At 34.6% G+C, this 16,989-nt stretch overlaps 1 protein-coding gene across 1 annotated transcript in view; it reads right to left on the bottom strand.

Moving 5' to 3' along the window:
* Nucleotides 1-407: 407 nt before the first annotated feature.
* The window catches only part of grb2a (growth factor receptor-bound protein 2a), a 28,719-nt gene continuing 12,137 nt past the window's right edge, over nucleotides 408-16,989 (bottom strand). The window contains exons 3-6 of the mRNA XM_073851604.1: nucleotides 8,390-8,487; nucleotides 5,379-5,501; nucleotides 4,775-4,943; nucleotides 408-2,243 (exon numbers count right to left, since the gene is read on the bottom strand). Coding sequence (XP_073707705.1) covers nucleotides 2,058-2,243; nucleotides 4,775-4,943; nucleotides 5,379-5,501; nucleotides 8,390-8,487 — 576 coding nt within the window. The 3' untranslated portion in view covers nucleotides 408-2,057. The remainder of the gene's footprint in view (nucleotides 2,244-4,774; nucleotides 4,944-5,378; nucleotides 5,502-8,389; nucleotides 8,488-16,989) is intronic.

Raw genomic sequence — 16,989 nt, 5'->3', positions numbered from 1 at the left:
ACCGAACCGTGGCTCCAAAACCGTGAACCGAACCGAACCGTGCCTTCGGTGTATCGTTACACCCCTAATATATATATATATATATATATATATATATATATACAGTAGTCAACATTCGAAGTGGATCAAAACCTTTCATCAAATTTGTCCTAAAACCAAAAAGAATACCCATTCTTATCTTAGGACAACTTTTGATTAACTTTTTTGATCCACTTCGAATGTTGACTACTGTATATATATATACACACACACACACACACACACACACACACACACACACACACACACACACACACACACATACCTTTATTTTGGATGCAATTATTCATTTTTACAGCACAAAAAAAAATATATATATAAAATAAAAAATAAATAAATAAATAAAATGAACACTTGAGAGGGTTAAATGTTATGAAATGTATTTCACTCATAATCTACACTGTGCAGGTGTACATAAACTCCAGCATTATGAAACTGCACTATTCTATTTCTATTGTTGAGATTTACTGCAGCTGATGAAATGGTTTATTATCATAAAACATAAAACATTATTCCATTATGACACAGAGGTAAATACATCTCATTTCTAAGTGTACAAGCAACACAACTCATCATACATTAAACATTTTAAAAAATAATTTGAATTTGAAGACAAATTACCTGGACAAGTAGAAAGAAACTGAATGGCTACAAGTCTCTGATGTACATTAGCTTTCCACTTTAAAGATAAAAAATTATATTTCAGCATTGAAAAGTGGCTTACAGAAACAGAAACAAAAATAAACAACCTCAAATGACATCAAAAACAGTGTACAGCCCTCAGCTTCAAAAAGAGGCCCCTGTAAAGTGTGGTAATGAACTTTCATGACATTACAACTTTTATGACATTACAACAAGATGCATACTAATAAGTAATCCATCTGAGCAAGTTCAGCCCTTTGTCAGCACAGTTATATGGCATCATTCTAGATGGCACAAAGTCCGGATCACTGAATTTTGTTCAATACCAAGCAGATATAATCAAACGTTTGATAGTCACACAAATTTTTTTCTTCACACGAAAACATCTGTACAAGTGCATTAAGAGGTTTCACTGGAATAATCTTTATTCTGTTTAAATTATTTAGGAATAATCAAGAGTAACCAACTCTAGGAAAATCCCAAATAGAATCATATACCCAGTGCTATTTTAAAGGGCTTCATGAAATGCTCCAAATTTGTTACATTTGATCATTGATCTGCTACAGAGGCTTTGGCACCATTACATTATTTTCAAGCTATTTAAAGGGACAGTTTACTCAAAAAACAAAACAAAAAAACAATTCTGGCATCACCTTGATGTTCCAAACTTGTATGATTGTCTTTCTTCTGTGGAACACAAATATTTGAATACATTTTGGATATTTCTTCTACAGAACAAAGTCATACACATTTGGAACAAATGAGAGTGAATAAATAATGACAAAATTTTTCTTTTTGTGTGAATTATCCCTTTAAGAAAAAGACGACTACATGTAAGTTTGACTATGGTATGAAATGAAGTTACATGGCATAATGAAATTAAGCTTGATCATCCCACACCAAATAACAGTAACACTACTTATGAAAAGATGACAAAAGACGAATACAAAAATCAAGCATGAAAAATGCATGATGCATTTTAACAATGCAAATCAAGCATAACATTGTGTTCAAAATGAATCCTGGTGCAAAACTGTACCAGTATTGTGATTGTGATATTGTAACTTTCCTTCACATAAAATAAAATTTTTCATTAGTACAGCGGATGTCATAAAACACAAAATAAAGTTGCATATAAAGCAAAGCTGATGTGATACACAGTACATGAAGGAAATATCAGTCTGGAGCATTTTTTCCTCACACAGCCAATAGTGCTTCTTAAAATGTCAACCACTCCAAACAGCACAGTCTTTATTTCGACATCCACGTCACCAATTGAGCCTTTTCTCTCCATCCCTCTGGTTTCTGTTTCCATGGCGACCCAGCTCTCGAAGTCCACAGGTGCTTTTATCAAACAAAACTTTTTTCTCTGAATGTTACATGTTTTGATTGACAGGTGTGACATAATTGCGAGGGAACATTCCGGTGTGTCCGTGACAAGCCCCCTTCCACCAATTAGGATCAGAGTTGTCCAAGACCTGGATAAAATCTCCACGCCTGAAACCCAGCTCTCCATCCTCTTGAGGGTCGAAGTCAAACAAAGCTTGAACGTATGTGGAATTCTGTGGAACAAAAGGAGAAATGTTGAGAATTATGACAATATTGGCTTGAATGTGGCCTACCTAGATGTAACTGCAGTCATTACTGTGCTTAGATTAGTTTATTAAAGTAATATTGGAATATAACATATTTATACAACAGTTCTTTCTGGTTTCGAAACTGATTGGCTTAGAGGAGTGTAATATTCTAGTGATATCGAAACAGTTTCACCATTTGTATCAGTCCGTTTGTGGTTTTTGTGTCAGTTTTTTATGCGAGAATGCATTTGTTTAGACTTCAAATATGCAGTTTGTTAATAAAGATAACATCTATTTGAAAATTTGCTTTGATGTTTTCGGAGATGTGAGCTCCAGACATCAGCAGTCGTTCAACACTAATGAATCCACCAAGAGGAGCCTTACCTCGGCCAGATCTTCTGGAATTTGCTGCTGGCTCTGATGTCTCTATAGTGGTTAAACATGAGATATAAATTGTTTTGGCTAAACCTAACAGACAGTCTTTGGTCTTATTTGTGCCAGGGCAAATACTTTTGGCTGAGTACTTGGCGCTGCCCATGCACTTTTGACTGAATTGCAGTAAAGATTTTATACTGAAAGAAGACTGAAACAGGGTTGTAAACAAGGAAGTTTTTTTTACTTTCAATAGCACCTTGTAGTACGCAGCCAACAAATGAACTAAGTAGTGCTGTCATCAGAAATCAACTTTAAAGGGTCATGAAACTCCATACTACTACTTCTCACTTCTTTTGTGACTTTCTCAGTTGGTCGCACAAGCACATTTGATTGCTTTGGAGCAGCGCAGACCACGCACTTAAATGCGACCACATGAAATTTTTTAACTCGCACCTTCTCAAAAATTAACTCACACTTAAAAAAATAGTCGCAGTCTAGAGCCCTGCTTTAACAGATGAACTAGTGCTACAAAGATACGGCTTTCCTTAACAGAAATACAAACCTATGTTTTTTTTATTAGAAATGACACAGATGTCTCACAGAAGATAATAAGACGATGTATAAGAGGCATCATTGTGGAAAAAAATATTACTTCTTTTATTTACATTTGAACAAAAAGTGGCATGTCCAAAATTATTCATACCCTTCTCAATAATCAGCTGTTATAGCAATCAATCGCTTAATATAATTGCTGACCAGCTTTTTGTCACCACTGGTATTTTTGCCCATTCATCTTTAGCGATGAGCTCCAACTCTTTCAGGTTGGAGGGTCTCCCTGCCATTACCCTGATCTTTAGCTCCCTCCACAGATTCTTAATTGGATTTAAATCAGAACTCTGGCTGGGCCACTGCAAAACGTTTATGTTTGTCTGCTAACCATTTCTTCACCACTTTTGCTGTGTCGTTGTCGTGCTAAAAAGCGCACTGCTGCCCAAGGCCAAGTTTCTCTGCAGAGTGCCTGGTGTTGTTTTGAGAATTTTAATTAATTGCTCCTTGTTCATGGTGCTGTTTGCTGTGATTAGGTTTCCTGGTCCACCGGCTGAAAAACACCCCCAAAACATTAGGTTCCCACCACCATGTTTGACAGTGGGGATGGTGTTCTTAGGGTTGAAGGCTTCTCCTTTTTTACGCCAAATGAAGGCTACATCATTGTGACCAAACAATTCATTTTTTGTTTCATCTGACCATAAAACAGAAGACCAGAAGTCTTCTTCTTTGTCCAGATGAGCATTTGCAAAGGCCAAGCGGGCTTTTGTGTGCCTTATCTGGAGAAGTGGTGTCCTCCTTGGTTTGCGTCCGTGGAACCCAGCGGTGTGCAGTGTCCGTTGGACTGTCTGCCATGGGATTTTGCCACCAGCAGAGCCCAGATTCATCAGGATGGCCTTGGATTCTTTTTTACCTACCAGCACAGGTGTCACTTTTGGCTTCCGACCACGTCAAAAACAGCTATTCCCAATGAATCAGGGTAATTAGGATGCTTTAGAACAGCTTGGACTATTTGGAATAGTATAGAACTTTTTTTTTCCCATAGAATGCGACAGTTTGCAAAGGGTATGAATAATTTTGGACGTGCCACTTTTTGTTCAAATGTAAATAAAAGCTGAGAAATATTTTTCCACAATGATGCCTCTTGTACATCGTCTTATTATCTTTTGGGAGAAGACCGTGTCATTTCCGGTCAAAAAAAAAACTTGCTGGATGAATAAAAGTAACTTTAAGTCAGAATTTGCCAGGGGTATGATTAATTTCCGGCTTGACTGTATATATTACACTAATAAATGTTTTTGTAATCAGGTAATCGGTCGATTATTCTGATGATTAACAGAGTAATCAGAAAATTATAATAAATTTTTTCTGTGGTAAAAAAAAAAAAAAATAGACCTGAGCGAACAATACCCTTAAAATTACTTAAAATACATATATAATATCAATTAGGCAATAATAATTAGTTCAAATGAAGTATCAAAAGCAAGTATTCATATGGTTTTATTGAAAAAAAGTGTTAAAATGCATAATGTATTATAAACAACAGAACTAATGTACATGTATTATAACAAATGAATGTACTGATTCAGTCCTACCTGTGGTACCTGTTCAATGTCCCTGAGGAAAATGGGCTGATTCCTGGACACAGAAGTGGACCGATGATAATCCACTAAAGAGTTTAACGAGTTAAATTTGACCACCCACAAGAAGTATTTTCCTGCTCCATCCCGTAAGACTTTGAAGTGCTGGACATCATTACCAAATCTACAGGAAAGGGAAAACAAACAGTGTTTAAAGAATTCCATCATAGCCGGCTGCATTTATAACACTTGGATATTGCAATTCTAGTCAAGAACTCTGCACTGTTCAGTTTATCAAGAGCCCTAAGGTCTGCAGATATCTGTGGAGAACTCTTTGAATGATTCAGACAGTGTTGGCCTAGTTTAGAAACCACACAAAAAGAATTTGCAATAACACACAAATAAAGTGCTGAGAACGGCCATATTTTGTGCTGCATTGCATCAATTATTCATTGACATGCCCCTATTTACCAGAACAGTTTCAATTACTGCATCAAAATTTTAAAAGCAGCAGCCTTTGATTCTAAGTGTTCATTATTAGGACTTCAGAACAGTCATATACAAATTGGCAAAACATCAGAATGAAATAATAGAATAGAATAGAATAACAAATACATACTTGACAGACAGCGAGAAGTCTCCAGGTGCACTCTCACTCTCTCTAATGAGAAAAGCTCCATCGTGTCTCTGTTTATTTAACATTTCTTCTGCTTTTGCACGGGGAATCTTCCCATAAAACCACCTGCGTGTGCAGAACAAATCCAAAAGCAGTAGTTCAGATACTTTGTGGAATGCATAATGACATACTATTATACAAGAGTTTTGAATTTTGAGAATGCAAAGTAGTTATGAGACTGGGAAGCTCATGTATTAAATATATAATGTTTCCATGGGTCTACTGAATGGAAAGTCGTTGAACTTATGTATTAGAAATACAGAGTGTTCATTACTAAATTAGACGATATATTGATGTTATGTAACAATACGTTCTGCATACTTGACAAAAAAGAAACAATTAAATCTTTCAAACAGATCAAATTCAACAATGTCATTTTATATATAGTTTATTCCATTATTTTCCTACATGTACATGGAGGAAATACAGGGTGTCCTCATATAAATAAATTAAAGGAACTGTTCACCTAAACATGAAAATTCTGCCATGTTGTTCCAACCCCACTTGGAAGACTTTCATTCAATATTTTTCATGAAACCTGAGAGATATCTGGCCCGACATTGTCCATTCCACCAATACAGTTCCGTTTTTTTTTTTGGTAGAGGTGCCAAGAACAAACCTCAATGGCTCTTGCAAAAGCCCAGCACATGACAGGAAACATACTTAATTTGTTAAGCTGTGAAAACTAAGTTACTATTAATGTTGAATTTTAGGATGAATTATTGTAACTGAAAATCATATTTAGGTCAAAACTATCAGTTGTTTGAGAACTAAATCTGCAGTGCAGTTTTATTAAAATGCTATGCATTTTGCCCTATGTGACATCAGTTTTTATATTGTTTCAACAGTACAAATTTTTATATTGTTTGGATCAACTAGTCGAGTAGACAGATATGAATGTTTATTCATAACCATACTGAAAATAAGTCAATATTGTTAGCTGATGCTAACTGTCTAGCTAACAAACTTGCTGGTGCTAAATTGAGGTAATTTTTAGATATAAAGTCCAAATATTTTTATTCAACCAACTAGATAGATTACATCTGAGGGAATAAGAAAGGATGCGATGTTCAGAACATGGTAACTACAGTAATTATGTGGGAAGTGATGTCCTCTGGGGGCATTTGGCCAGGGGTGTTTTTACACTACAGACAAGGTTTGAAAAGAAAAAAAAAATTAAAAATATATTTTCCTTAAAATGTTCTTCCTAACTTCAGGCCTTATTCTCATATTATATATAACTGTGACGTTCTGCAGAACAACTAGCTTTAAAACACTTTTTTCCTACTGGTGAAAATTAGATGGTCAAATCTGTTTTCTCTCAAGTACATCTGAGTGTAAGCTTCACAGTGAACATTACTACATCACTCTCATTAACGTAGTCCATATCAACAACAGAAATATATCTTGACTACATATAGTGGTTATTTTGAAAAAATCCCAGGTATTTTGAGCAGTAGGATTATACAAAACATAAGCTAATATAAAATTAAGTAGCCTATATAAAATTGCAAAATAAATCTATTAGTATTTTTACCGAAGTACATATAAACTAAATAAATGAATGAATGATGCATATATATAGTGCTTTATTATTGGCATACACCCAAATCACTTTTTCAATCATTTGGGGATCTCTCCTCAACCCCCACCAGTGAGCAGCATCCACTTGGATGATGGGACGAAAGGTATAGTAAAAGGTACAGGTACAGCTTGAATCCCAAGCTGTTTCATGTTGACGTCAACATAAAACATTAGCATATTGCTCGCCCACTTGTTGCACACGCAGACCAGGGAAAACGTTAACCACATCTCCCTTAAACACTTTAGCCGAATTCTGTGGATAGCATCATTTCGAGAAGACTTTGTGCAGTGCTCTGCACTGAGGGTAAATCTGTTAGGGTACAGTTAGGGTATGTCGAAAAACTCCCATCTTCAAAATCGCCAATGTAGGATGACTTTGAAGTTGGAGGAGAAAATGAGATGGGAGTTTTTCAACTGTCTTGAACAGGAGTGCACAGAGTATGCCTCTGCATCGCAGAGCTAGATAAGATGAGCATTTGTGGGTAAAAAGTGTATAAATATATATTTTTTAAGAAAATGACAGATCGTTTCACCACATAAGACCATTATAAATTATTTAGAGCCCTCTGAAACTGCATTGAAACTGCAGTTTTAACCTTCAATCCGTTGAGCACCATTGAAGTCCACTATATAGAGAAAAATCCTGGAATGTTTTCGTCAAAAAACTTAATTTCTTTGCAACAAAAGAAAGAAAGACATGAATATCTTGGATGACATGGTGGTGAGTAAATTATCAGGAAATTTTTATTCTGAAAGTGAAGTAATCCTTAAAAAATTGTTGTAGCATGCAAAATACGTATTTAGTTGTGTGAGTTGTGTTCGTTCCACACAGCTTGTAGGTCTCTGGTTAACAGCAATATCTGTTCGCTCGCAATTGTCTAGAAATGTGTCAATGAATAGTGAATGTTTGTCGTTATTAGTTGGACTTATGAAAAAATAGAATAAAAAATAGAGCAATACGTTGGTGTATAAACTGCAGTGCTTTATCGATACATTTCTGAATTGGGCTAACGCATATACCATGGCTGTTTGGGTTTTTAATGTAATGGTGATGGGAGTTCTGTTTTCGTTATGCAGTACACGCGGTAGACATTTCACAACAAACTGGGTCATCAGACCAATCACCGCAGATTAACGTCACTCAAAGGAGGGGTTTGGAAAAATTAATTGAGCGAATGGTTTGGGAGTTGTTGAGCAAAACCAAAACCAAAACTCCCAAAACCAAAATATGACCTTTTCATAATCCAATTTGCTTCAGTTTTATGGGTTTGGAGTGACAGGAGGGTGAGCAATTGATGACAATTTAAATTCTTGTAAAGAGTTTTTTTGTAGATGTAGTCTTTTCAACTAAAAAGAGCAAATGTACTTACGGGTGTGACTTCATTTCTATGTAATTTTTTGGGATAAATCCTTCTTTTCCGTTGAGTTCTGCCTTGTACCAGTTCTGGTCACATTCTTCATTTAAAACCTGATGGGAAAACAAAAGACACTTTAAAACCTGACCAGCATGGTGTCACTACACAGTGTCCACACAGTAAACCACCAATCAATCCACAGAAGACACTTCCCTCAGAACACAGAGGACTTAAAGAGCCAATCGTATCACTGGCTGTGGTGTTTAGAAACCCAAGGCCTTGCTCTATAAATAGCATACAGGAAATATCCTTCATTTCAGCTTTAAGCCACACATTACATCCTGTATACATAAGACTTCTCTGGCACTAATGAGAAATACATTGTACACACTCTGTTTTGTGGAATTGCAAAACTGAACCAGATGGATTGCGCAAAAAGATGTGGACCATTAGCATCTGTCCTGATGGCTGAGATTTGATGTCTCTTTCATAACTGAAGTACAATGTACCCAGAATGATACCATCTGTGGTAATGACCATCACTATCAAAATCAAATATGAAATGAAGAAAGGAGTACATTACAGCCCTGTGCACACAATCTCAGAGGTGAAACTGATGAAGTGGACAAATATGAAAAAGCATCACTTTGTGTGATTACTTTAGGCTCAAAGACACCCTCTCAGTCTTAAGTCAAGTATGTTATGACACATCCGTCTAAGATAAATGGGAATCCTATTCTATAGCCTGGAACGTTCTCACAACTCTGAAAGATGGTCTCCCCATCCCTTCTCTCTCTGTAAACAACCATTAATCTGCTCTCACTCCCACCGCGCCATGGCGCCTCTTTTCTCTGCCTTAAAAAAATAGAGTGACATTATAAACAAGCCAAGATGTCAAATTCCGAACATAGAAAAGGGGAGGAGAATATGAAAGTAGGTCTTGGTAACGTCTGGGTGGGAGAAATGAACACAGCTTATATCAGTTATAATGTATACATTGATTTAGTATTTTTTTAAATCCACTCCCACTCCAAGCAGTAACAAACAGAGAGAGGAAAATACTGTCTGATTTTTTTATTCCTCTTGTCATCTTGGTGAATAGAAAGCAATCTGAGTTTTAGGAAATCTCTATGTGGGCGCAGTGAAGAATTTGCATATGCAAAATTTGCCCCAATTTTGTGTCTTTCCAGTAAAACCCCTCTCAGTGGTTGGATGAAAACTGGTATTAGACCTAAAACACGGAATCAGAGCTTTGTTTTAAAATAAATAAATAATAGAGCAGACAGATGAATGTGATGCCAAAACCAAGTCCAAATTCTAAACACAGGTTTGTGGTTCAAAGATGTCGGCCGACCCCAATCCACAACCACTAAATCCCTATTCAGAGAAAATCATACTAGCAGCAGCCTGCTTGCCCGCAGCAAAGGACTGTTGCTAGGCAGAAAGCACACAGCAACAGATAGAAAGTGGGAAAGAGGTTCAAACCATAGCAAAATACAGAAACACTTTAGATATTGATGGCACATTTGTACAATGAGTTGACCTAATTAGTACCAACACGATAAAGTAACAAAAAACAAAAACTATTTCTGCCGTGTTAAAGGCAAACCATTTTGGTTACCATTGACATCCACTGTATGGACCAAAAAAAAAAAAAAAACCTCAGGAATGATGTCCAATAGCTTGATGTCCAATCACAAAATACCTTTTTTATGTTCCATAGAGCAAAGGAAAATTATGACAGGAATTTTCATTTTTTTGTGTGAAATATCTGTTTAAGCCTCATACACAGAATTGCGTCATTGATGGACGCTAGTCAGGTAAAAGTATCAGAATACTCTAAAGATCTGATTACAAATGGGATGTATTGTAAAAATTTTTTATTTTATTTTATTTTTTTTAGCAAAATTACAAAAACAAAGAGAGAAAATGGAAAAGCAAAAAAAAAGTGTATATGTAATACGGGTCCAATTGCCATGTAAACTGTTCATATAATAGAATATAATAAAAATGTGCAGAGACAAACCATGTAAACCGTTTATAATTACATTAACTTTTCGATCACTCCAACATGCCACTACGCAATACTTTAAAGGACACGGCTCACGTGTGCATTTGGGTTGTTGACATGACATGGCATTTTCACTGTCCCACAAGATAAAAATGAATATGATTAATATTGTCATTATTTAAAATGCAGAAAATTGTTAAAAAATGTTGTCCTACATGTACGTGTTGTTATAAAAGCTGCAGTATTATTATTATTTTTTTTTATCTTTGAGCCAAATCTCAAAATTGTTTAATAAATTTCAACTTTTATAAATTTAAAAAAAGCATAAAATTGTTAATAAATACCTCTGGCTATTTTAGTAAAAGGCATTACATTTTTCACCCATATATTTCTGAAAGCGTAAAAACTTGATACATTTTGTCTCTGAAAACCATGTCCTCTGGTGTGACACCATATCCATTCTGATTTTAAATTGGCCAATTCCAAAAAAAAAAAAAAAAAAAAATCTTTCATTAGTTAAAGGACCCGTGTTACTGAAGCCCCCCTTTTAAATCATAAATTGTTTATTGTTTAATTGTTTATTGGAACTACTACAAAAGTGTGATGTTTTGTTGTCCTTTGGTGTGACACCTCTAAATTATATATATATAAAAAATATATAAAAATATATATAAAAGATGTCACACCAGAGGACAAGGTCTATTTAAAAAGCATTTTAAGTAATTAAATAATATTTGTTTAACTCCTTTTTATTCTTTTCTGTCATTTTCAGTGTTCTTGAATGCAATAATTACATTAATTAAACAATTTTCTAATGTTTTTGCAGAAAGCGTGTACCGTTATAAAGTGTCATGAAAATAAGTATAAAATGTGATACTTTGTTTTTAAGACAGAAAGAACATTTTTCAGTAACATACTGATTGACTAAGACACTGAATTTTGTTGATGAAAATGATTTTGTTTTGTTTAAAAAAAAAAAAACATGTTGATATTGTTTGCATCAAAATTAAACTTTTTTTCTCCTTTCACTTTAATAACTTCCATTTCTGTCATTTAGTGTGACAATGTCCTATGGTGTGACAAACATTAAAGAACCACAGATTTGTTTTTATTATCTCAAAATTGAGTTGAGTATTGCAATAGGGGAGATTATAAATACTACTCATCTCAAAATGGTACAATTTTCAGCAGTATTGAAAGGATGACAGCAAAAGGTGTCTTGTTGTCAACGTTTGTCTTGAAATTGTCCAAAAAAGTCATGGGGAAAAATACATAACATAATATGAAAATGTCAAACAATGAAGATAAATCTCTCTCATAATGTTTGTATTTTTTTGCTATGTCACACCATAGGACTACTTTATACTACTATACTACTATGAAACACTACATAAATAGATGCATTTCTACTTCAAAAATGGTCTTTTACAACAACATCAACAAAAAAATTACTGCCTATTTGTCAACTACCTATTTGCATAAAATCACCACCAGTTGCTGTTGTTCATGTTATCGACTCACAGCGAAATTTAATAACTTCTGGTTGTAGTTGTCATGTCATGCCCGGTTAAGACACAGTGTAAACCTGGAGGTGTTGACAACACTCATGCAGAGAGAGAGCAAAGTCACAAGGCCTCTGACCACATCTGTCAACCAGCCTGCTCTCAACATTGACAAGCTCTGTCCACAGAAACTCAAGACAATTCATACTGACACACACACACACACACACACACACACACACACACACACACACACACACACACACAACATAAAACAAGTCTCCGCTGCATTACATATGGAATCTTGTTTTTCTACCTGAAATCCTCAAATGTCACCATCTGTATTTTTTCACAATGGATAAACTACAACCCTTACTTACAAAGCTTATTTACAAACACTTCTTTTCATTCATTTTTAATTTCTATGCTCACATCATTTACTGTGGTAAAACAGGAAAACCAGATACCATTTTTTTCTTGTCAAAACAAGTACCAAAACACATTTTTTTCTGTCGGTCAACATGAGTGATCCAACAAATTAGCCATTTCAGGTCATACTTTGCATTAGTAGAAAATTATCTTGCAGGTTTCAGTTGTTTCCTTACACGTTGTGCTTGTTAGGCATGACAAGGCATGTTTAGTGTGTTTATATATTAGTGCATTAGTTCACACACCTGTAATCCAGTTTCTGAGGTGCAACATTAGTATCTTGCTCATGTGGAAGTTAAAATTTGCTCTTCCAACTTTTTTACAACCAGTGTTAGTTGCTTTGGAATACTGGAAAAAAAAAACATTAGAAAAGAGAGAGGGTTCTCTCCTGTCCATTTCTTCTCTCAAAGTACAGAGCAGGATATATAATGACATTTATCATATGGGGCACATTATCTTATGATGTTACATTTATCTTCTAATTAAACTTGGATTAGTTCTGAAATTTCATTCAATTTTTATTGCTTTCCATGTACTTTGTATTGTTTAAATTTTAATTTGTTTAAGTTGTTTAAATTTTAATGCACATTAAAATTTTAACCACATTAAAAGCGTAATTTGTGCAATGTAAATTACTTACATGTAAAATATAGCCTATATAATCCATTTACTCTCAAATGAAACCAAACTAAATATATCACTAAATACATTAGCTTACGAGAATACTGCATTATTACTTATTCTGTCTAGAACAAATAATGACACCAACACAAACACCAGAGACTGCAGTGCAAAACAGATAAACACTGTATGAAACATATTCATGTCTTAGTCAAATGTGTTTATCATGTTCATCTCATGCATAACTTAAGAGCTTGCAAAATCACTAACCCGACGTCATGGTGGTTTCCAGTCCACCAAACAAAATGCATCATCTTAACTTATAGGCTTCCCATTGGTCTTTAAAAAGTCTTCAGTTTAGTTAAGAATTTAATTTAGTCCCTAATTAGGTTTTTTTTTTTTTTTTTTTAATGAAGTTGTCAATTTTGTTTTAATATCAATATACTGTTTTTACACAGCAAACAGTTGTAAATGTGAAAGAAGCTAAGTTCTAAAAATCCAAACAATTAAGACAATTAAGATATTAAGTAATATTTATGTTTTAATATAATAATTTATACGTTTGACTCATCCCTTTTCTTAAAAATGGGTTAAAGAGCAGGTCATATGGGCTTTTGAAAAATATCTTTATCTTTAAATATTGTCTCTCAAAAGAAAGAGTCAACACTGTTTACATCATTTACATCACTGTTTACAACGCTGTGTTCTGTGAAAGCAAGTTTGTTTCATTTTCATTGCCTAAAGACGATGATGTGAAGAATCAGTGGTTAAAATTATTTTGTTATGTTATAGCCTTATACCAAAATGGATTAAATTCATTATTTTCCTCCAAATTCTACACACAATACCCCATTAATGACAACGTGAAAGAAGTCTGTTTGAAATCTTTGCAAATTTATTTAAAACAACAACAAACATGTACATAAGTATTCACAGCCTTTGCCATGACACTAAAATTGAGCTCAGGTGCATCCTGTTTCCACTGATCATCACCTGTGGTGAATTCAGTTGATTGGGCATGATTTGGAAAGGCACACCTGTCTATATAAGGTCCCACAGTTAACAGTGCATGTCAGAGCACAAACCAAACCAATGAAGTCCAAGGAAGACAGGATTGTATCAAGGCACAGATCTGGGATAGGGTACAGAAAAATTTCTGCAGCATTGACGGTCCCAATGAGCACAGTGGCCTCCATTATTCGTAAATGGAAGAAGTTTGGAACCACCAAGATTCTTCCTAGAGCGTGCCGCCCGGCCAAATTGAGCGATCGGGGGAGAAGGACCTTAATCAGGGAGGTGATCAAGAACCCGATGGTCACTCTGATAGAGCTCCAGCATTTCTCTGAGGAGAGAAAAGAACCCTCCAGAAGAACAAGCATCTCTGCAGCACTCCACCAATCAGGCCCATATGGTAGAGTGGCCAGATGGAAGCCACTCCTCAGTAAAATTCAGATGACAGCCCACCTGGAGTTTGCCAAAAGGCTGAAGGACTGAAGGACTCTCAGACCATGAGAAACAAAATGTTTTCCACCGGTCTTAGTACACGATATAACTACAGAAGAGTCAAGTTTTAAATATGACAAATATCGAAACTCGTTGGTCATTTTTGAACGTGATGCTATTGGTCTAATAGGATTCAATGATCTATGCTAAGCTATGCTAAAAGTGATATCGCCAGAACAGGAGAACGGCTGGATTTCAAAACGGTAAAACTCAACTTATTAACTCGGGGGGAGTTGAGAATGAGCCTATTTCCAAAAAAAGTGGAGTGTTCCTTTAAAATAGACCAAAACTGCTGATTCACCAATGGTCCCCATCCAACCTGATAGAACTTGAGAAGTACTGCAAAGAAGAATGGGAGAAACTGCACAAAAATAGGTGTGCTAAGCTTGTAGCAATATACTCAAAAAGACTTGAGGCTGTAACTGGCGCCAAAGGTGCTTCAATAAAGTATAGAGCAAAGGCTGTGAATACTTTTTTTTTTTTTTTTGCAAAGATTTCAAACAAACTTCTTTCACATTGTCATTATGATGTATTGTTTGTAGAATGTTGAGGAAAATAATGAATTTGGATTAAGGCTGTAACAAGGCTGGAAAAAGTAAAGTGAAGAATTTTTAATTATTTTTTAATAATAATGAATGTAAGACCTATTTGAGTTTACAAACTGTATTGTTTAATTAGTTGGTCGCGTTAGCCCTCAGCTAACGTATACATTATTATTGTTTTGTTAAGTGTTTACAGTTTAGCAGCTAAATTTTAGCTGTGGGCATGTTTCGCTTGCAGGTGTTAAACCCAATGTTTTTTTCATGTCATTATTAAAAAAAAGTGCATGCTTTGTCAATGGTAGCGCTCGCTAATGTTGTCTTTTTGTTTTTGTGAAAACCGTATCTGAACTGTAAATCATGTTATTTTATGGTTTAATATGTTATAGACATATCCCTAACCCCAGTCATTCGGTTTTCATTTTATTTGTGCAGGTCTTTATTATTTTTATTCGGCCTAGTTACATTTATTTCGGGCATATCAAAATCTGAGGACTGCATGCCCGAAGGGCTACCAGGGATTTTGACATTTTGCGAGCTCTGAAATGCACTGACTTTCATTCATGGCTTCTCATCTGAATCTGATGTTTTAGAATATTAGTGGTCAAATTTCACAATAAGTTAAGTTAATGTTAGTTTATGTATTAACATAAACAAAAAATGAACAATACATTTATTACAGTATTTATTAATCTTTGTTAATGTTAGTTAATAAAAATACAGATGTTTTGTTAATTCACAGTGCTTTAATGTTAACAAGCACAACTTCTGATTTTAATAATGCATTAGTAAATGTAGAAATTAACATTAATAATACTTTAGAAGTATTGTTAATTCTTAGTTCATGTTAACTGAAGGAATTAACTAATGAACCTTATTGTAAAGTGTTACCAAATTAGTTTTTATTTTTTAAATGAGTATTTTCTTTTGATCTCAAGTATAATATGTGACCCTGGACCACAAAACCAGTCTTAAGTCGCTGAGGTATATGTGTAGCAATAGCCAAAAATACATTGTATGGGTCAAAATTATTGATTTTTCTTTTATGCCAAAAATCATTAGGAAATTAAGTAAAGATCATGTTCCATGAAGATTTTTTGTAAAATTCCTACTATAAATATATCAAAATGTAATTTTTGATTAGTAATATGCATTGTTAAGAACTTAATTTGGACAACTTTAAAGGTGATTTTCTCAGTATTTAGATTTTTTTGCACCCTCAGATTCCAGATTTTCAAATAGATGTATCTCGGCCAAATATTGTCCTATCCTAACAAACCAGTTTCGTAAAATTTAACCTTATGACTGGTTTTGTGGTCCAGGGTCACATATAAAGCTGTTTGGTTATGTTTTGGTACTTAAATTACAAACAAAAAGTACAAAATGATAAAAAGTAATTAATTAAATGTGTTATTCAAAAACAATATTAATCTACACTTCAATACATGGCTATTTCATTTTTTAATACAATTGAAGAGTTTTTACTGAATTTCCACCAAAAATACACTGCTGTTTAAATGTTTAGGGTTAATAAGATTTTTTTCCCCTTTATACTGTAAAGCAAGGTTTTGGTCACACTGCACACCCGATATGGCTAATGTAGGCCATTACAATTTTTCTAGGAAATATGGTCCAGTGTGCCTAAAGCACTTATGAAAGACAAAGGAAGCATAATTGCTCATGAGACAAAAATGGAAAAAGAAGCATAGAAGCAGGGTTTTTTTTAGGATCTTATAATTCAGTGACAATCATAGTAGCCTACTAAATTAACAGTACTTGCAAACCATTTTTGGCTAATAATATCCTCTAAATCCGAAACGCTTTACCACATGTCTGGCATGTACCCTTTCCAGCAGGCCGACTTACCTAAGCTTTGTATCTGTAATAAACAGATTATTGATATGCTCAGGGGCAATAGAGAGCTGCTTCTGGTTGGAAAGAATTTAAATCGCCTTCAGCAGCTGAGATTAGGTTCAAACTTAACATTATTATTATTATTGGAGATTTGTA

Source organism: Garra rufa, chromosome 12, assembly GCF_049309525.1.
Source record: "Garra rufa chromosome 12, GarRuf1.0, whole genome shotgun sequence".
Classification (NCBI taxonomy): Eukaryota; Metazoa; Chordata; class Actinopteri; order Cypriniformes; family Cyprinidae; genus Garra; species Garra rufa.
Note: the sequence above shows the minus strand (reverse complement) of the source record. Positions and strands in the feature narration are given on the sequence as shown.